This window comes from Manacus candei, unplaced genomic scaffold (genome assembly GCF_025592945.1).
Source record: "Manacus candei isolate 608988 ecotype Guabito, Panama unplaced genomic scaffold, ASM2559294v1 h1tg000073l, whole genome shotgun sequence".
NCBI classification, from domain to species: Eukaryota; Metazoa; Chordata; class Aves; order Passeriformes; family Pipridae; genus Manacus; species Manacus candei.
The window spans coordinates 3,438,776-3,465,470 of record NW_026138121.1 but is presented as its reverse complement, the minus strand read 5'-3'; the positions used below and the strand labels follow the sequence as shown (position 1 = coordinate 3,465,470).

General features: G+C 48.4%; 2 protein-coding genes across 6 annotated transcripts; one reads left to right on the top strand and one right to left on the bottom strand.

The window, feature by feature from the left end:
- Positions 1–460: 460 nt before the first annotated feature.
- DDX20 (DEAD-box helicase 20) lies at positions 461–7,047 on the bottom strand. Its single transcript, XM_051808547.1, has 11 exons — positions 6,813–7,047; positions 6,629–6,723; positions 6,303–6,471; positions 5,486–5,600; positions 5,261–5,403; positions 4,665–4,803; positions 4,419–4,477; positions 3,647–3,729; positions 2,687–2,792; positions 2,498–2,599; positions 461–1,854 (listed from the first exon to the last, which is right to left on the bottom strand). Exons 1-11 carry the CDS (start codon positions 7,003–7,005, stop codon positions 659–661), a joined length of 2,400 nt encoding a protein of 799 aa, XP_051664507.1. The 5' UTR covers positions 7,006–7,047; the 3' UTR covers positions 461–658.
- A 121-nt stretch (positions 7,048–7,168) lies between these two features.
- Positions 7,169–25,911, top strand: INKA2 (inka box actin regulator 2). Of its 5 annotated transcripts, none has more exons than XM_051808646.1 (2): positions 7,169–7,613; positions 24,026–25,911. In XM_051808646.1, exons 1-2 carry the CDS (start codon positions 7,566–7,568, stop codon positions 24,980–24,982), a joined length of 1,005 nt encoding a protein of 334 aa, XP_051664606.1. In that variant the 5' UTR covers positions 7,169–7,565; the 3' UTR covers positions 24,983–25,911. The 5 variants fall into 5 exon arrangements, with proteins under 5 accessions (XP_051664606.1, XP_051664608.1, XP_051664610.1 ...); XM_051808648.1 differs by lacking the exon at positions 7,169–7,613 and adding an exon at positions 13,742–13,905; XM_051808650.1 differs by lacking the exon at positions 7,169–7,613 and adding an exon at positions 13,943–14,264.
- Positions 25,912–26,695: the final 784 nt, after the last annotated feature.

Genomic DNA, 26,695 nt, shown 5'->3' with positions numbered 1-26,695 from the left:
TGAGATGCATGTTCACTCCCTCACTTAACCAGGATATAATCAGTGCCTGGTGTTTACCAAGAGAATTATGGAATGTAGAATGATCACCAATTATGAACAGGCTATGGAGTTACAGGGAATTCCTCTTCACCCAAAATCACAGGGAAGACAAGTCAAGCAAGAGGGTGGGGAGGCCCTGGCACAGGTTGCCCAGAGAAGCTGTGGCTGCCCCTGGATCCCTGGAAGTGGCCAAGGCCAAGTCAGAGCAACCTGGGCTCGTGGAAGGTGTCCCTGCCACAGCAGGGGTTGGAATGAGATGAGCTTTAAGGTCCCTTCCAACCCAAACCATCCTGGGACTCCATGAAATACAACTGGGATTAGTTTGTGTTTTCTCCTTAGTGACATTTCTTAAATGTACATGGCTGCCTTTGATCATCCTTTGTTTACTTTGGATTGCAAAGATTCCAACAGAGCATCCAACTGCCTTTCTTTTCCTTTTATTACCAACTTGTAACACCGTCACTGAACTCGTGTAAAACATTTACCAAAACACAGCTGCTTACAAAAAGACAACATTTTTCTTCAATCCCCAACCATGTCTGTCTGTCAACGTCCTTCAGACCAGCAGAGTTTTCATGGATCATGTCCATTGCTGGTCCCAACCAGCAGCATCAGGGCATCAATCCCCACTTTTCAGGAGCTCCTGGAGATACACAGAGTTGATGTGGTAGGCCCTCATCCAGCTGAACTGCCTGTAACTCTCCCTGTAGTGAGACACTGCTGCATAGTAGCTCTGCCAAGCTTCATTATAACATTTCCAATAGTCCTCATAACTCCAGTGCTCAGATGGAGCATCATCCCAGGAGCTGCAGGTCCAGTCCTCTTCAGTTTTCCTCGGGGAAGAACTCGAGAATTGATGGTTGTGGCTTTTCTTTTGTTTAGCATTTTGTTTCAGAACTTTCTTTTTCACTTCCTTTTGCTTTGGGACCTGGGATGGCTCCTGAGGCTTCTCTGGTGTAGGACAGAAGCCTGAACGACCCTGATGCCTTTTGGGGACAGCATTTCTCTCCTGTGTGTCTGAAAATCCTTCAAAGCATGAGTTGTTCTCCCTACTATTAGAGGAAGCCCTGGAAAATGCTTCAAAGCATGAGTTGTTCTCCCTGCCATTAGAGGAAGCCCTGGAAAATGCTTCAAAGCATGAATTATCCTCCCTACTACTAAAGGAATCCCTGGAAGTGTCTGAACCATCACTGTCACCAGAAATGTCACCGTTTGCTGCTGTCTCTGTGTGATGTCCCAGCTCTTCCCACTCCACATCCCCGTTCCTGGGGAGCTCACGTTGCTCTCCTGGGCCTGAATAGCTCCTCAAAATTTCCACCTGTCTCTCAGACCCTTCTTTCATGAAATACTCATAGTCCTCAACGAATTCTGAGAAGCTCCAGGGATTGTTGAGCTGGTTTTTGAAGGAAGACAAGCATGGAATTTTGGGAAGGTTTTTTTTTAAGGCCTCCTCATCTGGAGCCTGAGTGTTGTCATGTCCATCTGTCCTGGAGACAGTTTTCACTTGATTCCTCTGCTCTGTGTGACAACTGGGAGTTCGGGGGGTTCTACTATTTTTATTTGCAGGATTTGTGCACTTTTTTATCTGCTTTTGCTTCTGAGACTTTTTTGGCCTTTCTGCAGCAGAATTATCCCTTGGAAGAGTGGAGAGAGGCTGAGGTGCCTCTGGAAAACCATTCTGGACAGGCTGCAGCACTGGTTCCTCTGGTTTAAGACACACAGTGTCACAATTCACCAAAGGTCCTGGAAGTACAGCAGGTTTAACTTCCACCTCCCCATCTTCAAACTGATCCATCATTCCAGGAGGTATTGGCTCTGCACAGAAGGGAAACAAGCAGGCAATTAATTTTAAGTCCATCCTTCCCCCTAGAACTTGAATGAGTACCCAAACAAAGCTCTGCAAAATTGCACAGTAAAATATTAAATTATGGCTACAAACCAACTCCTTCAATTCTTGGAAGAGCTCAAGGAGCCAGAACATTTCCTTCATGGAAGGCATCATGAGGCTGATGAGGACAAACAGCACTGCATTCCTTGTCATCTATTCTTCACTTATTTTGAACTTAGACAAGAAGGTAAATCCTCCCTTTCAGCAGAACAGCTTCTGGCAAAGCAAGGCAAGCAAATCTGCTGTTTTAATTACTCCTTCCTTGCACTGCTGTATCTTCACACTTGAGCAAGGTTTAATACCAGATTTCTGGAAATCCAGGTAGTTATGTGGTTGCTTAAGCACAGCTGGATGCAGAGTTCCTCTCCCTGAGCACTCAGTCCATTTTTACTGTTCCACACAACTGCAGCAGCTCCACAAGGAGTCATCAGCAGAGAGTATGACAAACCTGGCCTAAAAGTAATGCAGCTCCAGCAGAGAAGCCACATATCAGCTCCCTGTGGACTTGCCTGAAGCTCTGAATAGCACAAAACAACCAAATCCCAGCTGCATCCCAAGCCCAGAGCACACCTGGCAGAGGAAGGAGCTGCAGATTACACTTCTGAGCAATTTTCATCATCGTGTTCTCCTCCTCCCCACGGCAGCAGTAGGTCACAGACAAACCCAGAGTGCCTGTGACACACAAAAGAATTAATTAATCACCAAAGAGAGCCAGCAAAGCAAGGGAAAGCTCCACAAATCCATGGATTTGGCTCTCACCAAAGCGGCCAGCCCTGCCAATCCGGTGCATGTAGGTCTCCCAGTCCACAGGGACGTCCAGGTTGACAACCAGGTTCACTTTCTCAGCATCAATTCCACGGGATGTCTGGAGAAAATGGGAAGGAGAGAAGGGGAGTGAGAAGTGAATGTGCTGAACAGAGCTTTAAGTGAACACAGGAGCACAGGGTGAGGCTGGAAAGGACCACAGTGGGGCCACCTGGTCCAACCTCCCTGGAGTTACTCCCACCAACTCAGATGAGAACTTTGAATTATTATAACACACCATAAAGCACCTACAATTTTCCAACCATTTTACAGCATTACAGGTAAAACAGGCACGTTGTTTTGGGACATGAAAACTAGGAATCATTTTTCTTCTACCTTCCACTTCTCAAATACAAGCCAGGATTATTTCACCCCCAGATTCAAAAAGTCCACGCTGACAACACGGAGACATCTTCTCATGGCAGCACCTCAAACCATCAACCAAAGAACAAAATTCCTCAACAATGAGAAGCTGAGAGTGTCCCAAACATAACCACTGCTCTGTTCAGCTGTTTGCAATGTCACTGTGGCACCAGAGAAACAAACTATTCCTCCCCACAGCTCCCATGCAAAGGAAACAATTCTGAAGTCCCTTGAACTTTAAAGCATCAACAAAGCAACACATAAATTAATTTATGAACCAAATCACAGACTGGTTTGTGTTGGATGAGATCTTAAAAGATCATCTCATCCCAACCAGATGAGGAATAGGAGGCAATTTTTAAGTTCCCAGTGACAATAAGTCACACAGTCTCACAGTGCTTGGTCAGCACTTTTATGTTCAATTCCAAGTCAAATCTAATTCTCTGAGTAACTTTATGTGCAATACTCCTGCATGCTGCACCATGTGCACAGTAGGCAGTAAATTTGAAATAAAACCTGTCCAAAGCTTGTTCAAGAGCAGTAAAAACTCACCAAGTCTGTGGAGATCAGGACTCGACAGTGGAATTGCTTTAATTTGGCCATAGCATCGAGTCGTTGGCTTTGATTCATGTTGCCTGGAAAGATAAAAATTAGAAATAAAGTACATTCTTGCAGCTTTAGGCCCCTCAAAAATCTAAAAAAACACTGGTTTGTAAAACTTGTGGATGAGATCAAAAATAAGGTTGAGGAAAAACCTCTTCAAATATCAGTTTTAAATAAGTAAACAAGGAACAAACAGAACTTGAAAAATAAGGTAATTCGTTACAAAGATAATTCTACTGATTTTCAATAGGAGCCAATTATGCAGATGCTTAACCCACTTAAACAGCACTGATTTGAGATGGATTTTAAACACCTAAGCCATGGAAGCTGAAGTAAAAATTCAAGGTTTCTAAAAAGCAGCAGGTGCCAGCTTTCAACTTTTATAGATTACTGAAATAAAGATTTAAATTCAACACCTGCATCCCAAAGAAACCCAGCTTCAACCTGCAAATGTGAGTCCTTTCTCTTTGCAAATAAGCAAATGCATTCATAAAAATGGCTCTCAAACAAATGTAAAAACAAGAAAGTTAAATGTTAATTAATTTTTACACTGATTAAGTCTCAAGAGACTTATGAAGATTCAAATGCTATTCTCAGTTATTTAATCAGGGGCCATGCAAACCAAGATTTAAGATTAATTTTCCTATTTTAGGTTATATTTATGCACAATTTCAATAGAATAGAACAGAATAAGTTCATTAGAAGTTGTGAATGGACTCACCTGAAATGCACTCAGCAGGGAAGCCTCTGGATGTCAGGATTTCAGCCAGATGTTGAGCCCTGATGGAACACAGACAAGGAAAACTGGGAATAAAACTGGCTGTATTTCAGATCTGAAATGTGCAGAGTGCTCTGAGACCTTACAGGTCTCATAAACTTATCCATATCCATAAATTTATCCATAAATTTATCCCTGACTGGGCATTACAACCACTGCTTTTTACAGTTTTTATTTCAAATTTATCACCTGCTGTGCAAATTTGAGAAGACTAAGGCTTGATTGAATGGAATCTTGCTGAACAATTCCTGCAGGTGCTGGGTTTTTTCCTCAAATGTTTTGTGTGGAAGTGGATGGGAATTCACAATTTTGTAGTACTGCTTCAGCCCTGAGGAAAGAAACCAAAAGAACAGATTATGGGTTGCCAGAAAAACATGTACAGTGCTATGTCAACTGTGTCACTGCAGGCAAAGGAAAAAATTCCAATTCAAACACACACATGTGGCCAAATAAGAACCTCCAGGAGAGAGGTTTTTCTTAAAAAGCTGAAATATTTTTTGAATGGATAAAAAAACCCAGAGAGTTACATTTGTCACTGGTGTTTTAAATACACAGAATCACAGGATGGTTTGGGTGGGAAAGGACCTTAATGACCATCTCATTCCATGGTCTAGTGGACACCTTCTACTAGAAGGTTCACTGGGAATCAGTATTTTATAACTAAACAACTCAGGTGTGGAGCGAAATTATGAAAAACCATGACTTTTAAAGGTACCTATTTTGGTTTTAGTAGATTCCTCCTAATCTGTTGGCAACAATATCACTATAATTGGATGTTCACTCACCAAGGAGGCTTGGATCAGTGGGGTTCAGCCTCACAAAGGTTGGCTCCCTCATGTACCTGGTCAGAGTACGAGCCAAGGACTCGGGGTAAGTCGCTGACACAGCCAACATCTGCTTATTGGCTGGGAGTGAGGAGTAAATCCAGCTGGGAGATATAAAAGTGGGAATGATTAACAAAAATGTATCTAATCTACTGAGAAATGCATGAGATGAGTGGCTTTTCTTACTTGATTTGCTCCTGGAAGCTGCCTTCCTCCAGGAGCTTGTCTGCCTCATCCAGGATGAAGAGCCTGATACTGGCTGTGTTCAGGTAGTCCAGCTCTATGAGCTGTTTGATTCGACCTGCACAGGAGGAAAAGAGGAAAAAGAACTTCAGAAGTTATGAACTGAAAGGTTCTAATGATGAACTTCTAATGGGTTTTTAAATTTATTTCAGTAAGACTTAAAAAAAGGCATATTTGGAATAATCACAGAGACATAAAATAAAATGGTTTGGGATGGGAAGGACCTTAAAGATCACCCAGTTCCACCCCCTGCCATGGGCAGGGACACCTTCCACTAGCCCAGGTTGCTCCAAGCCCTGTCCAACGTGGCCTTGGACACTTCCAGGGATCCAGGAGCAGCCACAGCTTCTCTGGGCAACCTGTGCCAGGGCCTCTCCACCCTCACAGAGAAGGATTCCTTCCCAACATCCAACCTAAACTTCCAGTCTTTCAGTTTGAACCCAATAATCCTTGTCCTGTCACTCCAGTTCCAGGTGCAGAGTCCCCTCTCCAGTTTCCTTGGAGCCCCTTCAGACACTGGAAGGTGCTGTGAGGTCTCCACACCACCTTCTCTTCTCCAGGCTGCAACTCTCAGCCTGCCAAACCTCTCATGAAAAATACCTTCTCACTAAAAAGAGCTCGTCTCAATGCCTCTAGCACAACCTTTTGAGGCTGTGCAATACTAATAACAAGATAAAAACCCCACCTGGGTACAAAGAGCTCCAGTTATGTCCTGTGAAGGACCACACAGGACCTGAATCACAACGAAGCCCATCCCTACCTGGGGAGCCAACAGCGATATGACACTTCTTCAGCCTGCTCTTGTCCTGGCTCAGCGGGGTCCCCCCGATGAACACGTGGCATTCCAAGCCTTCCATTTTTATCGCGATAGTCGTGATGACGGCGTGGATCTGCACCGCGATCTCCCTGGTGGGCGCCAGGACCAGGATCTGCGAGGGGCGAGGATTAAACGAGAGAGCCGCAGGATGGCTCTGACAGCAAAAGCCCGATTTAAACCGCTGTGCCTCAAGGGCTTCAACGCCCTTTTTCCCCCACAAAAAGAGGGATTTTCTGTTGCAAAGAGAGATTTTCTGTTGCAAAGCTCACCTGCGTGGCGGGGCTCTCCAGCAGCACCGCGTCCAGGGCGATGGTGGCGAACACGCATGTTTTGCCGGTGCCGGACTTGGCCTGAACGATGAGATCTGCAAAGAGCCTCCACAAAGGTCAGGGGAGTCCCCCGGGGTGCCTCGGGGTGACCCCCAGCCCCGCGCCCGCCCGCCCGCTCGCTCACCCAGCCCGCAGCGCCCCAGCGGGATGGCCTTCAGCTGCACCGGCGACGGCCGGAGGAAGCCGGCCGCCTCCAGCCCCGCCAGCACTGGCGGAGACAGCAGGAGAGACCCGAAATCGGAGGGGCCGCCGGGCACCAGCACGTCCCGGGTGCGGAACCGGCCCTGAGGCGGCGGCGGCTCCGTGGGCGCCGCCATCTTAGGGGGGGGAACGGCGGAGGGGGAAATATCGCGAGATGTGTCTTAATCCCGCGCTTCATCCCGATACCCCGCCCAGCGCCGCCAGGGGGCGCCGCGCGGCGCGCGGGCTCCGTCAGGGGAGGGGCGGGGGGAGAGAAATGGCGGCGCCGCCTCAGAGCGGGTGAGGGTTTGGTTTAATCGCAGAATGTCCTCGATACGTGCAAACTATCCCGTCCGAACACACTCATAATCACAGAATATCCTGAGCTGGAAGGGATGCACAAGCATCATCCAGTCCAACTCGTGGCCGTGCCTATGATGCCCCCAAAATCCCACCCCGTGTCTCAAAGCGTTGTCCGAGCGCTCCTTGAGCTCTGGCAGCCTTGGGGCCATGGCTGCTTCCCCGAGGAGAGGACACAGCTCTACAGCACACGGAAACAAGCTTTAAAAGCCAGGATGCTACAAAAATTAACAGTATGGTACTCACCGGTGTGGTGGTGCATCACCCCCCTTGCTTTTGAGTGACCTTAAAACACTCATTACACCACAAATGGCTAGGCCAAAAGTGTAAATCTCTTATGTGCGTTACTTACTACCCTCTGCAGGCCACTTATTTTAAATCGTGGGTGAGTTTTATGAATATCAACTTTCGTTCTGATGAATATCAACTTTTATTTTAGTGGTTGTAGCTTCCGTTATTGTAGCTTCCATTCACTGCAACAGGATTTGAAAAAAATCTCCACAGTGGCTTCTACTGTCCGAGCACATACACTGTGTCATTCTTCTTACAGTGCCAGGCAGCCCAAAAATGAATTTTAATGGCTTTTGGTGCATCACAGGCTTGGTCACGCCTTTGAAATTCCTCGTGTTTATGTTCCTGATGGGGGAGAAAAGTCTGTCAGATTCTATTCAGTTGGTAATTTTTAGTATTATGGCATTTTTTTCCTGTGAATATCTGAGTACCGACCAAGAGCGGGGCCCCAGAGGACAAAGAACAATTCCAGTTTGGAGAGTTCACCTCCACCAAGTGGGGACAGACCAGGACAGAAGGAACGGGACAGGGATCTCCAGGCATTCTGTTAGGTCCAATTATTTTTAAATTTTTAAGTGGGTATTCTCATTGGTCCTCAAGGGGATACGAGCCTCCAACACGAGATAATTACCTCTGGATAAATCTGGGAAAGGAGACAGACAAAGACACCTGGACACAACAAACATTTGATTAAATACAGCCTCTCATAACCCTTTTGACTTGATGTGATTTGAACAGACAACGAAGAGCAGTCAGAAGTGACTGTTCCCAGGGAGGAAGGGCAGCAAAGAGGTGACAAAACAGCCCCCAAGAGCCATTGCCAGGAACTGCTTCCCCTCTCTATTTTTCTCGCTTATTCCTTCTCTCCCCCGAGGTTTCCTGCACGTTGCAGTACAACCGAGGTGATTTAGAGACAGACATTACTCTCAGCAGTGCATTAATGAGACATTCAGACACTTCACCTTCATTCAGAAAGATGCTGCTGTTTGTAGTTCTTTAATTTCCCTTCAGATGTTCAGTTCGGACAGATTCCAAACTGTCTCACTGTCTGTGTGCTGAGACACCCTTTGACACCACGACTGACAGATTTATTGTCCCTCTCCCTTTGGTTTTGGCCCTGACTGAGGGGGCTGTGTCAGATTTAGGTCAGGCTCCTGCAGCTGTATCAGTTGATCTCATGAAAGGTTTTGTTTTAACCCTTATTCCCGTAGCAGAGCTTAACTGCTACTGCTCCTAACTTTGTTGTAAGCTCTCTGTAAGTTGTGTGCTCTGCCATGAGTCACTGTATAAATAGCAATCCTCACCCTTCAGGCCTTGTTTTACCTCAGTGACTCTCAAATACTGAATTCCCCTTGTCGACATTCACATGTCAGCCCAGCCAAGAGGAATCTGCAGTTTTGCCATGACATTGCTTTGCTTTCGCCTGCAGTAAGATCCAAAGGAAATATTCCTGCTCAGAGCAGCCTTTGGAAATCTTGACATTTAATCTGCAGGCAGATCCTGGGAAAGGATTTAGGTTAGTAAGAGAAGCAGATGAGACATCCTTCAGAGATGGAGTATGACAAAAATAACAGGTTCTTATGAAGGGATATAAACTCTCTAGCTCGGGGTCATAAAAAACCTCAAGGTTTTGGGACCTAGAAAAGTCTTGCTAGGGAAAACTCTTCCTTTCATACACACTGAGAGCATGTTTCATTCCTCCAAAACAGTGCTCAGCACCTTTTCCTCCCCGTTACAAAGTGCATGTCACATATTTGATTTTAATTCCATCCCAGACTCATTTTCCTCCAAATCTGAACATCAGTTTTGGATAAATGATGTTCTAAGACACTCGTGAGGTGATGCTGCTGATACCCAAGGTCAGGGTCTCACTATCTCAGACTATTTCAGGTTAACACCTGCAACACTTAAGACCAGTACTAAGTAGCCCCCCCAGATTTATCCATCTCTTCCTTTTGTTCTGAACTTACTGTTCATTTACAACAGTTAAATTCTTCTTGTAACTCCCTGAAGAGCGAGATAAACTGCTCATGGAGAATTTGTATCAGCTTCCAGAGCTGTCAGCTTGTGTCTGTATTTAAGAAGAAAATCATTATAGATTTGAACATTGCTACTGCAAACAGGCACTGGCCTTGTCTTATTCCTTTACCTTCAAAGGATTTGTCTTTCAGATCTGCCAAGGCATGGAATTATTCTGAGCAAATCTCAGGTTTACATAATATTTATGGAATACTTTTAAACTGAGATAATCTCATCCTCCTCTCCCAGATGTGTTCGGATTAAGACAGGGAAGTTTGTCTCTTCTCTGCAGCACGTGTGAGTCACTCTTTGGAGTGTGGGGTGTATTTGTGTTTACACTGCCATGGAAACTGTGTTTGTTCCCTGTACAGTAAAGCCCAGTACAGTGAAAGGGCCATTGATACCAGCAGAGACAGTGACTGCATATTCCCCACCAAAAATTGACTCCAAGCACCCTCCACATTCATTTTCCCTTTGGAAAAAAAAAAAAAAAAAGCTGGATGGCAAGTTATCAACAAGTAGCAAGTCTTTGGAGCAGCAGAATCCTCTTTGTTGCTTTAGTAACTGGCCCAGTCTTGGATTTTTCCCAGCAAGTCTGGTGCATGGAGTTGTCAAAAATAATGATGATGATGATGGGGTCTTACATCCATCTAAGGCTCATTTCCGTGCCCTCCTGCAGAATGGGTTTGGTTCCTCGTCAGAAGGATCAAGGAGAATTCCACAAATTTCAGGTGCAATCTGAATTACACAGGGGGGTCCCCACAGGCACACGCAGGGATGCAGCTGCAGATAAAAGAAAGCAGAACCCAGGGATCAGGGCAGAGCAGCTATTTCTGTGAGAAAGGCCAATATTTCACTCCTGATGTTTTCCTCCAGATAAATAAACATCACCCCATTTTAATCTTGGATACCAAGATTTTTTTTCAGCTCCCGTGAACAGGATGTAGGTCACGAAAAGGCAGCGAGCCGAGATCAAATCCAACGGTTCTTTACCACAAACCAGCACGAGGAGTTTCCCTGGTACTCACTCCTGGCACCCCAGTGCAAGCAGAGGAATGTCAGGAGCTGGAATTTCACTGGAGCAGAGTTAAAAGTTTTAATTTTGGGGACAGGGCACAGCGAGGCAGGGACACGTCAGGAACTTTAAAGGCCACAAGTGCAGAGACCACATGCACTAAATCAGGCTTGATGGAAGAAACGCTCACATTTTCAGGGGTATTTTATCTCTTTATGCACAAACATAAAACCAGAATTGAAGTTTTGACATTATATCCTTACCTATCTTGGCTGGATGTTTCTGCCCCAGCGGGTTTAAACAAAGATGGATGCAATTCAGGTCAGGCTGCAGCTGAAGTGGGAATGAATTTTCTGAAAGGTTTGTCGTCAGCGCGCAAGGAAGTCGAAAACGAGAGAGAAATTCAGGGATAATCACGCTTGTTAGTTCAGCAAAGAACAGTCACGTGGGAGCCTGGAGAAACCAGATCAATGAACTGAAAGACAACAAATGAGAAGAGCCCTCAGCTGTGAAGGGATGGATGTTCCCTCACTCGGCAAGGAACGAGGCAGTTCACAGAAGTGGAATACTCCACTCTGAAGGAGTAGCCTAATTTTTGCCCAAGGATCTCAGTTTTTCATGTTATCCCGAAATAAACCACGCAGCTTTCTCCTCGAGGGCTGTTTTATTCTCAGCTCCGTGTTTTCTTGGAGATCTGATTTTTCCACTGCACTGCACCATCTGCTCATGGTTTGCACCACGACAGAGCAGGAGGAGAGCAGGGCCTGGCATGAGGTGTCGGTGCTGCTTTGAACCAGTTGTCTACACGCAAGAGAAAAATGTTGCTTAAGTAAGGAAATCCTACTGAGAAAATATCTCAGATTTTTCTCTCCTCTTGCAAGTTCCCAGGAGTTTGGAGCACATGAATATTCCGGCCTTTCCTTTCTTCTGTGCTCATGAACTCCTTTATCAGTCTCCCGGGACAGGAGCAGCCCCGGGGGCTGGAAAATGGATCAAAAAGATGTCCTTAACAGAAGCCAAAGAGCCTAAAAGCTCTTCCTGTTCATCTGCCAGCAGATCACAGAGTTTGGTGTCTTGCAAGTGGCACAGGAGGTTTTTTGGAACACTTGCCATGTCCACCTGCAGTTGGCCTCCTGAATGCTTGATGTGCTGGAAAATACAGTATGGATTAACTTAGATCTGATGCTTCCAATAACCACGTGCATTGTTTGTATCTCTTCTGTGCTGGAATAGTCAAAGTGCTGTGAAAAGCATCAGTTAAAACAAACTCAGGGATGATAGGGTTTAAAAAAATGCATGGTATTGTAAAGAAAACCTTGCAGGGAGCATCCTGTGCTTGGGATAATCCCTGCTCTGAGTCCGTGGAGTTTTTCAAGGTGCCAGAGCCATAGAGCTCATCAGCAGTGTGGTAACTCCAGGATAAGAGAATCATGGAATCACAGAATGAACCCCAGAATCATTTGGCTTGGAAGGGACCTTAAAGCTCATCTCATTCCACCCCCTGCCATGGGCAGGGACACCTTCCACTAGCCCGGGTTGCTCCAAGCCTTGTCCAGTCTGGCCTGGAACACATCCAGGAATGGAGAGTCCCCAACCTCATGATTGTCACTGACATTGAAGTCTCTTCCCTACCAAATATAAAACAATACCTAAAAATACCACTGCCCAAAGCTGGCTGGGATAAATAAAGCCCATGGTCCGTTTTGAGCTCAGACCAGCTGAACCCGGCTCTGTGCTGATAAAACATCAAGAGAAAATGCAGTTTTGTTTCAGCTTTGCTGCTGTGCCACAGGGAAGAAATCCTGTCTAAATGTTACTTGATAGAACTGAGATAATAAAAGAAACCATAAAAACATAGTTCTAGTAGAAAATAAAGGTCCCAAGCCACCTAAGCAACACAGAAACCTGGATGCTGAGACTGGGGCTCTTCTTGCACGCGGATCCTTGTCTGGGACACTGGGACAGGCAAGGGAAGGTGGAGTGCTGGAGGCAGGAATTTCAGCTCCTGTTCTCCACATGGTGCCATCTCTCTGATTTTTTACCCCTGCCTGGCTGTTCAACCTGCCATATGCTTGGGTAGGCTGGGGACATCCACACCCCACCCTGGCCCGTGGGGAACAACCAGCTGGCCAACAAATCCTGCCAGATCTCAAGGAAAAAATCATAACTGGGCTAGTTGGCTTAGGCTTTAAAAAAGACTCAAAACTGGCAAGTATCCTGATTGCATCATGACATACCTCGTTGGAAGTGATTGACTTTTCAATAAGGTCACTTTTTAAATACATTAATATGTTTACTGCCCAACGTTCTGCAGAGCCTCAAAGACAGATGCTGTTTTCATGCTTAAGAGATGGGAAATGGGAACCCTGAAACGAGTAAACAGGCAAGAAATTTTGGCCCATAATGAAAGAGATGCTGGAAGGATCAATAAATGTTAACTCTGGAGTGTTTCCCAAACATACGTGAAAGGGCAGATCACAGATTTCTTATTTAAATTGGATGTTGACACAAAGGTCAGCTTTCAAAAACACCGAGGTTGATTTCTACAAACAAACAAGGGAACTAACAAAATCCTATTGCCATCTATAAAAAAAAAAGGTTTTCTTTCAAAAAATAAAGACCTGGAAAGCAAAAATTGTAGCCAGTCTTTGACAAATTTATGGGGAAAAGCAAGTAATTATGTTTTTAATCCCAAATTTGAAAACAGAAAGTAGTATTCTTCTTCCTGTCAGGTTCTTTAGCATTGCAGAGATTCAGATAAACCTTGTTAAATTATTGCAGGGGACTCAGCACTTATCAGCTAAACACCACATTTGGCATATAAACTGAGAATAATACTTATATATTTGTGAGAAGCCCGGAAAAAATTCAAACCCTTTCAAATTCAATGCAGTTGTAATGATGATCCAAGAGTGTTTGTGCCTTTTCCGGGCTTGCCTGTCCATCTGTTTGATGTCCTGTGGTGACAAACAGCATCAGAGGTTGTTGATCTGAGGTAAAAAAAAAAAGATCCTGGTCTTAGAGGAGCAGCGACAACATCCCTCACACATCCAGTTTTCCAGTGGCTCCCGCCGTCCGCTTGGAAAACACGGGGAGGGGGGGAAAAAACCCGTTCTGAAAATAAAAGGATTTTCAACACCTGTTTTCTCGCAGCTCTGCGAACACGCGGCTGTCCCTGCCTGACAAAGGGCACTGGGATAACGGGCACGGTCATGTGCGAGGTGCCGCTGTCCCCTTCCCACGGGACCTGTCACATCCCCCAGCGCAGGGCGAGCAACCCCGGCCCCGCGGCGAGGACAGAACGGGGACACCGCGACCGGGTGGCTTTGCAATTTCTCGTGATTAAAGCCATGTAGGTTAATCCGCGCTTTTGGCCGGGGTGGTCCTTCCCCGCGCAGCGCTGCGCGGAACCCACACACACACACACGGAGCCCCCAAACTAAAACCACCCAAACTTTGGGAGGAGGGAGCGGGGCGCTGGGCTGGGTCCGGAGGAGCCTCTCGCCGCCTCCCACTCCCCCTTTCCCCCCCGGTGCTGCGGGCTCCGGAGCCGGGCGGGGGGATGATGCGGCCGCTCCGGCAGCACCCGCGGCCCCGCGCTCTGCCACCGCCCCCCGGGGCCGCCCCCCGCGCAGCCCCCTCCCCGCCCGCGCCCCGGCCGCCCAGAGCCGGGCCATGGAGCAGCACCTGCGGCGCCTGCGGCAGGAGCTGGTAAGGGAAGGGAGGGAAAAGGGACGCGAAGGAAAGGGAAGGGGGCGGTGGGTGCCGGGGGTCGTCCTGCGGGGAGAGAGGGGTCGGCACTTGGTGGGCAGCGGCACCGGGGGGGCCAGGGATCCTATGGCTGTGAGCGGGCAGGCAGGTCCTGTTCAGGGGTCCTGCTGTTCCTATGGCTGTGAGCGGGCAGGCAGCTCCTGCTTGGGGGTCGGGGGTCCTGCTGTTCTTGTGGCTGTGAGCGGGGAGACAGGTCCTGCTCAGGGGTCCTGCTGTTCCTATGGCTGTGAGCGGGCACGCAGGTCCTGCTCAGGGTTTGGGGGTCCTGTTGTTCCTATGGCTGTGAGCGGGCAGGCAGGTCCTGTTCAGGGGTCCTGCTTTCCTATGGCTGTGAGCGGGAAGGCAGGTCCTGCTCGGGGGTCGAGGGTCCTGCTGCTGGTCCCGGCCAGGGGTCGGGGGTCCTGCTTCTCCCGTTGCTGTGAGCGGGGAGGCAGGTCCCGGTCAGGGGTCCAGATGTTGGTCCGGGCCAGGGGTTGGGGGTCCCGGTTCTGGTCCCGGCCGGGTGTTGGGGGTCCCCACCGGGGGTTGGGGGTCCCGGCTCTCCCATTGCTTTGAGCCGGGAGGCAGCGCCAGCTGCTCGGGGCTCCGTCCGTCCGTCTGTCGGAGAGAAACCGCGCCCGGGGGCGTGCGGGGGCTTTAGGGACAAGCCGCCAGCACAGGTCAGAAATCAGAGAAACACCCACAGAGATCTCCGCTAAGAATAAGTTTATAGGGATAAAAGGGATGTGAAGGGAGAGAGCGCTCTGCGCTCCCGATACTCTCTGAAAATACTTCTTTAATAGGGAAGCCTTTGTCAGGGATCAGCGCTGTTTTCGCCCTCCTCCCGCTCCTGTTCAGGAGGTAACCCCGCTCCCCCGACTTGCTGAGGCTTGTCCACGAGCCCGAAGGGATTGTTGGTGCACTGGGGCTCGCTGGGGGTGGGTTGGTAGGAAGAGCTGATACTTCCCGAAATAGGGCTCCCAGCGGGTCTGGCTCGCAGCCGTGCGCTACCCTGATAAATAGATAATGAGAACAAAAGGGGAAGACAAGGCAGAGCAAAAAAGCGGGTGGGTGAAGTTTCTGAATGCACAAAAGCTCCCGGTTTGGGCTGGAAGGGATGTTGCACGGGGCTGGTTGTTGTGCTCCCTGGAGTTGTGTGCGGTGCTGCTGTCACGCCTGGGTTGCAGGAAGCATTCCCTGTGTGACAACACCATTCGAGGCCATACAGAGCCAGGCAGAGTTCCAGTTGTGCCCGGGGCAGGAGAACCCTGTGCTCCTCCAGCTCTTGTGAAACATGGGCTGGGGCAGTGGCCTTTTACTCTGAATAAATGTGGCAGCATTGACATTTAACCTGCTGGCGTTCCCAGTGTTTCCCCAGCAAACACAGGAGCTGGAAGACAAACTAAAACAAAGGAAAATGAGAGTCACTGGTGTGCTGTGAGCTGGGTGTGATGAATGAAATGCAAACTGCAGACCAGGACGTGTACAGGGCACTCTGGGAGGTCTTTAAAATCTGAGTTGGAAGGTGAGATGGGTAAAAGGAGTAACTTCCAAAAGAGCATCCTAAGAATCCTAAATCAATGTTTTGTCTTCTAAACAAATGAGTTCTGTTATCTGATCAATTTTTTTTTAGAAAAGCCTAAACATTGCACCTTTATGTGAGTCTAAAACATGCCTGTTTTGTAGTGCATAACTTCTGAAAAGTCAGTATATTCAAAGGGGAGGCAAATCCCTCACACTTAATGTGAAAACCAAAAAAAAAAATACTTGAAATGAGAAAATTCTGGGTTTGTTCACACCCTTGCTATAATGCAGTAATAGACTTCTTTTCAATTCTAAAAGTGCAACAATTTTTATTACATTAATAAACCAAGACTTAGCCTGGCATAAATTTAGGTGAATGCTTGACTTAAAAAACTGGGAAGGGACAGTTGTCACCTTGTCTGAAAGCAGCCTGGATCTTCATTCATTTGATTTTCACTAGTCCTGTTCTTTCTCCCTCCACTGCCCAGTTTTTGTTATTCAGACTTAAAAACTTCCTTTAACACAAGTTCTCAGGGTGTCAGAGTGCAGTTGTGAGCAGGGGTGTGCTCACAATTCCAGCTCACCCCTGAAATCACTTCCCTCCCCCTTCCCCTGCAACTTGAGGGAGCTGCAGGTTGCATTTAATGAAGATTGGAGCAACTGTATTAATTAAAACCACCACAAATGGTATCCTGAGCAATAACAGCTTTTAAACATCAATACTGTCATGATAGCCTGGAATTAAAATAGATTAATGTTTCTTTAAAGAGCAGCACGAGGGACAGCTGGGCCCATCTGCCCCGATGGGGAGTGGGAACTGAGCTCCTGATCCTGCTGCTTTGCCACTTTCTTCATTGCTGGGCAGGTCATGCCTCACACACTAAATGCACCATAACCAGGAGTCACAGGGCAGGAATGGTGGGAATGGCTGGGCCAGATGGACACAATGAGCCACCTCGTGTGGAGTCAGTGGGAATCCAGCTCCAGGGCATCCCTGTGGATTTAGGAACACAGTGGTTTGTGTTGTGTCTCAGGAGCAGCTCTGTCGGGCAGGGAAGTCGGGCAGAAATTCCCACTTTTGAGGAAGCAGGTTTCAGTGTCCCATGGCAAACGAGGCCATCCTGTTCCCAGGATCAGTTTGTCCCAGTGCAAACAGCCTCTGCTTTGGTCAACCAAGACTTTGGGCTGGTTTTGAGGAGGGGATTTGCTCAAAAAGCAGAGGACGTTGGCACAGCTCCCAGTTCCCAAGGAAAGGTTATCTTCCAGTGCAACTCAATCCCCCACCAGTGTGAGATTCGAGGATTCCAGCTCTGGTTTTGCTTTCTCTTGCTTTGTTTATTAAAAACACGTTTAAATAACGGTGTGCTCGGCCTGGGCTGCTGCTGTGCCCCCACATCTCACCTGAGCACTGAGGCCACACCGTGCTGTGCCAGAGAAGTCCCAGATGAGCCTGGTCCAGGTGTGCTTACCCTGCTCTTCCCATCTCCTGGGGGAAAGCTCTGCCAGGGCTCCCAGGGATGGATCTGCCCCATTTCAGTCAATGGGAGAGAGAGATCTGCTATTCCAGCCGCGAGTTTTCCATTGTAAGCTGATAGTTTCTGGCATGTGTGGTGTCCCTTTGATTGGAATTCATTCAGAAGCTTCCACATGCAAATGCTTCAGAGCCAGGAGAGCCTCAGCTGACACAGCCATTCATCCCAGCCCGTGCTGGGATCAGGGGCCGGGATCCTCATCCCAGGCTGACACTGGCCCATGGAGCTGTTTTGGACAAGCTGTGCCAGCTCTCTGCACCTCATCCCTGTGTGCAGAAAATCCATCAGACCTTGTTCTCCCCTGGGAAGCCCCTGGAGATTTCTGGACACAGTGTGGCTCGTGAGAATAAGCAGTGCTGGCTTGTAGGTCTGGTGGTGGAATAAGCTGTGCTTCTCCACTCCTGGCATCTGCCCTTCCTGTGGCAGTCATGAAATGTGCCACAGAGCTTGGGAATCTTCCATTCATGCCATTAATCCCGATGCTAAAAGCCCTTTTGGACTCTGGAAGCACCATCCTGAGGCCCAGCAGAACTGTGTCTGCTCTGCGAGTCGCACGCCCTTATCTCAGCTGAAAGATCAGATTTAACAAGAATTGTCTTGCTGAGGGATTAGCAGGGAGGAATTTCATTTCCCTGCCTCTCTGTGCATTACCTCCCTGCACTCTCTGACATGGGGATTGCTTGCATTTCTGGGGAGCAACATCAGCACACACGCCGTGGGATGAGGGTTTGGGACTCATCTGCAGCAAGAATAAATCCCTTCTTTTCAGTGGGGACTGGGGAGTCCCTGGGGCAGATTTATCTCTGGCTGTAACAGGCAAGGGGTCACAGTCACATGAGCTGTGGTTATAACTTTACTTTGCGTGTTTTTCTAGAGGAATCCAGCAGATTTCTGGGTTTTTCCGTTGCTTTTTTTCTAGGAGGAAAAGTATTAAAGCAGCTATTTAAAACAACCAGTCTGACTTCAACTTCTGAGTGTTCTCCCTGCACATTTGTCATAAATGCATCGAATTACTGAGTTTGATAGAGTCTGACTCCTTCCTTACATTAATTTATGTCCTGGTAGACAATGTTTCTTGCTATGAATATCCTGCAGGAATAGAACATTTGGTCCGAGAGAGAAATACAGCCAATTATTTTTACTCTTTCTCTCACACTGGGCCCTATTCTGGTAACTGTGTCACGCTCTGAGAGGATCTGCTGTGTTTTCATTTACTGCTCCTTCTGAAGGGGCAGCTCCTCTGGTTTGCAGGTGTGTGAGGCACAAATAACAGACCTCAGGGTCCCAGCTCCAGCAGGTGGGAACAGGCAGCTCCATTTGTGTCTCTGCTGATAAAATGGCCCCTTTAAAGGTGACTTTATCCACCACTGCTGGAGGTTCCATCAGAAACTTGGGTGGTTATGGCAGGATCTCGTTCCTTGGTGTTCCCTAAGGGAAGGTGCAAGGGAGTGACTTGACAGCAGATGTCCTGCCACATAGAACTGGGGAGAAAAAGCAGTCACAGGCTTTGTCTGCTTGGTTATTTCCAGAGAAGACTCCTGAAGGTGATGATGGATTTTTTTTAGACTCCCAGCTTCGTGTGTTCAGGGATTTAAAGACCAGATCCCCGGGGAAGCAGCCCTGGGGTGAAAACCAGCACTTTTAGCCATCATCTTCAATGGTCAGTCCATCCATTGAGGTTTTGATCTCTGTTATCTGTGAGTAAAAATCTGAAGGAGTCTCTTGGAGCTCTTTCTGGTCCATTTATTTCCTGCTTGTAGAGAATTGATTTTTCTAATTTGCCTTTAAACGTAGCAAGTGTTATTGGGAAGCCCAGAACAATATCATCCCAGTGGGAAGGAAGGCCATTGAGTGAGGAAGGTGGTTAATGGAGTGCTGTGAACCACGTCTTTCATGGGGAACATCTGGTTTGGATCTATTTAAACTCTTGTGGGGGGGAGTGTTTGGTACAGTTTCAGCATCCTTCCTCTTTCAGATATTGTGAGCTCACAGTTCACATCCTCATTTACACCTACAGTACTCTGGAAGGACAAGAGGGAAAAAAGAGGCATGAAATTATTGTGGCAAAGTGCAAGGACTAAAAGAACACCAAGAGAAGGGAAAGAAAGGTGGGATGTGGAGCTGGAGAGAAGCTCTCTGGGAGCTGTGCAGCAGGGGTTATGCCCAGCCACAACTGCAGGCTTGTTGAAGATTAATCCAGTTAGTGACCCAGAGGAAAACACAGAAACAATATGGTCAGCTCAGCAGTTCTAAAATAATTTTGGTCTCTATTATGTCACCCCCTTTAAATACCAATTGTTTGTCGCTGGCTCTGCTGCCCATCAGAACTATTATTAAGAACTATTTGCCATTTGCTCTTTCCTGTCCTCTTAGCAATAACTTCCTCTCTTTGCAGCTCTTTTCCCCAAGAGCTGGACATCTGTCTTCCTCCTCGTGGTGACAAACACCACTCAGGGCTCTTCTTCCCAGCTCTCTGTGCTCAGCTGAAGGCTGAGGGGGGTTGTTGGGATTTTCCTTTCCTCCCATCAGCATCACAAAGCTGCAGATGTGTGGATGGGCTGGGAATACAGACAGCTGTGGCTCAAGGGGATTGATGGGAACTGGACTCTGAGAGCTCAGCGAAGGTAGATGGTAATAAAAAAAACATCAGTTCCCAAAGTGGGTTAAAAAAGTTATTTATTTACCTGGGAAGTGGGAAGTGACAAGGAAAAATTTCCCTTATTTGCAGGTCTCAGGTATTTGCTGTGTTAATCAGTGGTGGGAGATCACTGACTTACAAACTGGGTAAACCCATTCTGGCAATAAGTATTTTGAGGACATAATTGAAAAGGTGGCTTACAAAGCAATTAGTGCCTTGGCTGCTCGGAATGGAACAAAAAACCTCCATATTTGAACTCTGACAATTTTTTGTTTGCCCCCCTCCTTGTGTTGAATATTCCTTGATGATCATTCACGAGTGGAATTTTGAATTTTGCACTTCAGTTTTCAGTGCTTGGGGTGTCTGTAGTTTGAAAGAGCTTTGCTTTGGGGGAAACATTTAGCCAGAGCTGCCTTTGCAGGAGGATAGATCCAGGTTTTCTGCTGGAGAAAGGAACCTTTTCCCATCACACACCAAATCCCAGGCACCGAAATGGAACACGCACGTCACCCTCAGCCCTGTGTGTACTTGTCTTGCTCTAAAAGACAGGAGTTGGCTTGTGCAGAATTAGACATAAAATTCTTCTTGCCAGTTTTCAGGGATTGCAAAAGTTTCAGGAATAATGAGATCCAGCTTGAGGCATCTGATTTTTAACTGGTTTGTAGAGATAGATTTGGATATCTGCAAGTTATCATAGTTCTAACAGGGCTTTTCTTGGAAGCAGAGGTGCCAAACCACCACTTATTTTGAAGCACAAAGCGTCTCAAATTAGACACCAGGAGTCCTTTGAAATGCTGATGAGTTTGTGCACCTTGAGGAGAGACCAGGAGGGACAAGAAGGGAGGATGCTGATGAGCAGGATCTGTGCTGGACCCAAAATTTGGTGGGGAATGCTGCTGCCCCTGCACTCTGCAGCCCAACTGATCCAAGCACAAGTTTGGGATTTGCAGCTCACAGAGAGGCACAAGCCAGAACATCTCCTGATGCCAGTGGTGGGCAGCTTACATAATGGCACTTGCATAACCCCAGCAAGTTCTGTCAGGGGCTCTCTCCATGCCAAATTAAGGCTCTCTGGGGTTTTGTGTCACATTCACGCTCCGTTTGGAATTGTCCTCCAGTTCATCACAAATTCCACTTCCTTCTACTTGAAATGTGTGACCAAGAGCCAGTGAGGCTACAAGGCTTGTCCCTTCAGCCTGGACCTCCCATCTCCTTCATCAGTGCCTCTGATTTCCAGCCCACTGTGCTGAATTATTTGCAGAATCCTGTTTTCCTTTTGCAGCCCAGATAGTTCAGTTCTGACCCTGTGCCAGGGTGATGGTCCCTGTTCTCTGGGACATTATTCTTTGCTGGAGAGCTTCAGGGAAGCCACTCTGGTCTTGGTTCTCAGTTCTCACTGAGATCTTCTTGGCAAGGAGGAGAGGGTGGCAGTTAGACACTGGGGAAGAAGGTTTTTTTTCCCTCCAGAATTTTCTTTGTAAGGTGAATACTCTTAATTACCCCAGGATAATTACAGGTGGATGGAATCCAAGCCCTGCAGGCTGTTTGGTCATCACCAGGCAGTGACTTCACTTTGGGCTGGGTTTCCCTCACTCTCCAGGTCTGTAAAAGACTGAGCAGATACCAGATAAAGCAGAGGGGGATTGGTTTGCTTCGTTTTTTTATCTTGCACAACCCAAAATTTCATCAAGCAGAGCTAAAAGCCTTGGGATGCTTTTTTGCTGGTGGGGGGATTCACGTTGCCAGAGGGACCCCGAGGCTGGAGGGCAGGATTCATCCCACCCAAAGCAGGTCACTGAAACAGGACAAATGAGTCACATCCTGAAAACCCCCTTTTCCTCCCTCCCCTGCTCTGAGGGGGCAGCTCAGCCTGGGGATCAGGGGGGGAAGTGTCCAAATCTCAGTCACTTCCAGGAAAGGCTTTTCACGGCTGAAAACATCTCCAGTCCTTTTCCAGCAGCTCAGGCTCCCCAGGCTGGTGCTGGCACCAGGTTTGGCAGATCCACCTCCTTTGTTCAGGAAGAAAAGTGCTGGATTCTGGGCTTTTCAGGTCTTTTCTTGTCGGGGGCGACTGGATCTGCCTGCAAAGAGCAATCACAGCAGAGCAGTCACAGCGACCGTCGCTTATCCAAACGCCGCCTATGAAATTTTAATGCTTCCTAAAGCCTGGCTGAGGAATTGTGAGGATCCCACCCATCACAGGGGGGGAGTTAATCGAATCAATGAGGTGAACAAGAGCCGCCCAGCAGATGCCAGGGGGTTTGATCAGCCCAGTCATTACGGCAGGACCCTCGTCACTCCCTACGGAGCGATTACAGCCCTGCACCAGCCAGGGGATTTGGTGGGAAGTGGCCAATGAGGGGCCAAGCCGGCTCCAAATCCAGCTTTTTGCAAAGCCCCAGATAAAACAGGCTTCCATTAATAAGGCAAGAAAGGTTAGGACGAGCAGCACTGCAGCCAAGCTGGAGAGGTAAGGTGATAGTTTTGTCGGAGGCTGGTAGAGCACATGGCCCCAGCTTGGTGTGGGGAGCCAGGGTGCAGTCAGGCTGGAAGTGGGACATTATTTGCATGTCTGCAGAAGTAGTTTATTTGCTGATCTTAAAAAATGGGAGAGCTGGAGGCACTCAGTGTAAGCAGGAAGCTAAACACAGATTTTCTGTGTTTTCGTAGCCTGTGTGCTCGTTCTGGCTGATAAATAAGTTTCTTGAGAGCAAAGCTCTGAAAAATCATTGTAACCTGTTTAGCTTTAGGTTCTGGGGTTTGAAATGGAGATTTGTGGTCAGGAACTGCTGAGCAGTTACAGAGCTGGCTTGTTACAGGGGTTCTGATGGCTGCTCTTTCTCTCTGCTCACATCCACGTGCAGAGATGGAAATGGAGCAAGTGATTGAACTAACTTAGTTAAAATGAAGGAGTCGTAGAAAATAAAGTGTGAGAATGTAAAGCTGGGCGTAAGAATTAAAAAACCTGGGCTTTCCCCACCCTGATCTTGAGATCTGTTGCTGCACAAAAATGGTGCTGAGCCGTTTAAACTGTTTGTGGCAGCGTAGGCTGGAGCTTTCCTAGACAGTGGTAATCTCTCGTGCAAACCACCTTCCATCGGTGTGACACGGCCTCACCTCCAGCCCTGCTGTGCCCTGCTGTTCCTCCCTTCTCCTGCCCAGTCCCCAGTCCCCCCTCCCTGCTGGAAAACAAAAAAAAAAATAAGTGGCAGCTGTTGGAAAGTAGAGCCCATTTGTTTTATGGTGCCGCTTTGGGAATATGATCCAGATCCTCCAGGAGAGAGAGAAAGCAGCAGAGCGAAAGAGAAGAGGGGGGAGTTGAGAAGCTCTGGAGAATAACTTGCTTATTTTAAGTCTAGTGTAGAAAGTTCAATCTTTTGTGGTGAGGTTCATGGATAAAGCAGAACTGCTGCTAAAGGTCCTAGCCTGGGAATCAAGGAACTCCTAGTTGATTGTAAGTAACTTTAGAGTTTGTTGGTTGTTTTGTACGAAATTTCCAGTGCAGTGAAGTGTCTTTGATTGTCCTCTAGCGAGAGGTGGCTGCAGGGAGGGTGTTCAGATCTGAAGATGTGTTGTGTGGGGTTTATTTTTAGTTTGCTTTAGCACTTCAGGTAAAGGAACAAGGTTTTCCATGGAAGGCACCTCTGTTCGTTATTCTGGCCCCTGGTTTCAGTTGGTGCCAGGGCACAAAAGGCACAAAAGCAGAAGAATATGCTAAAACTGGCAGCAACCAAAACCCATTCATAGTTCCACACCTTGGGTTTCTGCCAAGCCATTAATGGGAACTCAGACTATTTATTTTTGTTGTCAGGTCAAACAACCCGCTTCTGTCAGCTCCTCTGATTCCTAGAGGGGAAACTCCTAGAAAAATCTAAGGAAAATCCAGTGGAATGGATGTAGTACAGGGCAGTGCGTGGAAAATGCAGGCAGTAGGAAGAGGTGGTGGTTCAGAAAGCTGCTCCAAATGTTCTTGCTCTCTCCTGGCTCCTGGGGCTGCTGATCCAACGTGTGCTTCCTTCCCTCCACAGCTCTCCATGAAGGAGGTCGGGGACGGGCTGCACGAGCAGATGAACTGCATGATGGGGGCCCTGCAGGAGCTGAAGCTGCTCCAGGTCCAGACGGCTCTGGAGCAGTTGGACATCTCCGGGAGCCGCAACCCCGGCTGTGGGGTGGAGCAGCACCGGTGCTGCCGGAGCCGGGGGGACGTTCCCAGGGCCTGGCAGGACGAGCCGTCAGTGGAGGGGCACAGCCCCACGTCCTTCCCACATCCAGCGGGGCTGGCCCGCCCCACCGCGCTCCTGGAGAGCGACCACCTCGGGGACACCCCCTCCTCCTCCAGCAGCCTCTGTGGGGAGGGTGTTTATGCCCCAACAGGACCTGCCTGTGTGTCCAGCAGAGCCGAGCACGTCCGCCCCAGGGCTCTGGAGTGCAGCATCCAGGGCACGGCCGGGGGGTGGCCGGAATGCCGGGAGTGCCCGGGCTGTGACGACGGCCACGACTGGACATCCTCCCTGATGTCCCAGAGCAGGAACCGGCAGCCGCTGGTGCTGGGGGACAACATCTTTGCAGACTTGGTTGGGAACTGGTTGGACCTGCCAGAGCTGGAGAAGAAGGGGGAGAAGAGCGAGGCGTCCCTGTCCGTGAGCAGGTCCCAGGAGCTCTGCAGGAAGTTCTCCCTCACGGCCAACATCTTCAAGAAGTTCCTGAGGAGCGTCCGGCCGGACCGAGACAGGCTGCTCAAGGAGAAGCCTTGCTGGCTTCCTCCCGAAGACAAACAGCCCGAGATCTCCAAGAGATCCAAAAAGATGAACAAACTCAAGGGGACATTTTACTTCCCACTCCACGGGAGCCACCACGGCAAAGCAGAGAGGTGCCCGAAGGCAGAAAGCCACAGCGAGCGCCCCAAAACGGGCACCAAGAAAGTCCACGAGTCCAGAGACTACACCCAGTCTGGGTTTGACATCAACACAGCTGTTTGGGTCTGAGTTTGTCCGTGTTCTCTGCCCTGCCCAGCGTTTGTCCCACCCCAGAGAGGAGCTGGGGGCCACACTTGTCTTTTCAGGAGACCCCTGAGCTCTCCACATGGACTGAGATGAGTCCTCTGCAAAACATGCTGAGGGTTTCACTCGCAGATAGAATTTGCTGGACAAGTGCATCTTCAGGGACAGCCTGAGCAGCAGCTGACACAGAGTTTTGGGGACTGGTGTTTGCAAAAATAATCCGAATCTTTAGCAGCTTTAGGGTGAGTGGTGCCATGGATGACCAGCTCCTGGGCCTGGGCTGGTGACAGCCACTCCAGGCCCATTCCATCATCTCCAGCTAAATGGCTGCAGCACAAAATCCACTGTGTGCATGTGTGTGTGTGTGTGTGTGTGTGTGTGTGTGTGTGAGTGTGCAAATATATATATAGTTTTTTAAAACAAAGAAAAATCTATTCCTGCTTGTGTGCACTTGAAACTGGGTTATAAACCAGGCAGCCCAAGCCTTGTACCCGAAGCACTTGTTATTTAAATGGAAAGGAATAAGTTTGAATTTATAAGACTTGAACAGTTGCTGAATGGGAGGTGAAACCCCAACTTGGGGGAGTTTTCCACTTAAACCAGTGTGCTCCCAGCACCTCTCCTTCCTCTGCCAGTTAAACCAGCAGGGCACAAGGCTCCTTGCAGGGGGATTTGTGACCCTGGGGGTGTTGGTGGGGTTTGCCCCTCTCCCCTCCCCTTGTCCCCACAGGTTGCACCAGATACAACATTGCAAGAGTTAATTGTTGAGTTTTCACAGGCAAAGTTAAAAAAACTTCGTTTATTGTTGTGTTTCCTGTTGCTGTTGTTGTACAAACCTTGTCTTGACAGAACCAAGTTCTTCAGTGTCCGACTCTCCAAGAGTTTCCAATAAAGTGGAATCAGTTTTGTCTCCAGTGTGGGACACCCTGGGTCCTGCTTCTCTCCTTTTGGGGTGTTCCCCATCGTGGAACCACACGTGGATCATCTGGGGGGGTTGGCACTGGGAGCCTGTGGTCCGTGTCAGGCTGTTCCCAGCTGGGATCAGGGAGTTTGGGGAGCAGCCAGGAGAGTTTCCATTCAAGGAGAGGTTGTAAATCACAGCAGGGAGAAGGGCTGCAGGCAGAGAGGTCCCTGCCAGGGTGCCAGTGCTGCTCCAGGGGCACATCCCACTGCAGAACAGGCACAGCCCTGAGAGCCTTCAGGTGACACTTCAACATCCACCTTCCTCCCCCAGCACCACCAGGGGAAAAACTCTGGGGGAGAAACTGCTGCCAAGGAAAGAGCCTCAGAGCCACACAGCCCCTGATTTGTGGAGGGGCACAGGGCCTTGGGGGTCCTGCCACAGCCTCCTGTTCCCCCCTGATCTCCAGGAATTCAACCTGAGGTGAATCCCTGGCAGCTCCCGGAGCCACAGGAATGTGCAGACAGCAAGAGCCTGTGGCTTGTACTGCAGCCCCCCCTCCCCATCAGCCAAGAGCCTCACCAGATGCTTCGTGTGTGCCACAGTGTTATGTTCCAAAAACCTGTTCCACTCACTCCAAGTTTAGGAAGGCCTTATGTGTGAGCTGTGGCATTATTATTCTTTTTTTTTTTAAACATGCAATTCTATTCCTGTTGTAACTTCCCCAGGCAGAGAGAGAGGCCAGTGGAGCAAGAGGCATGGAGAGAGAATTTTTTTCACCCTTGCAAATTAAATAT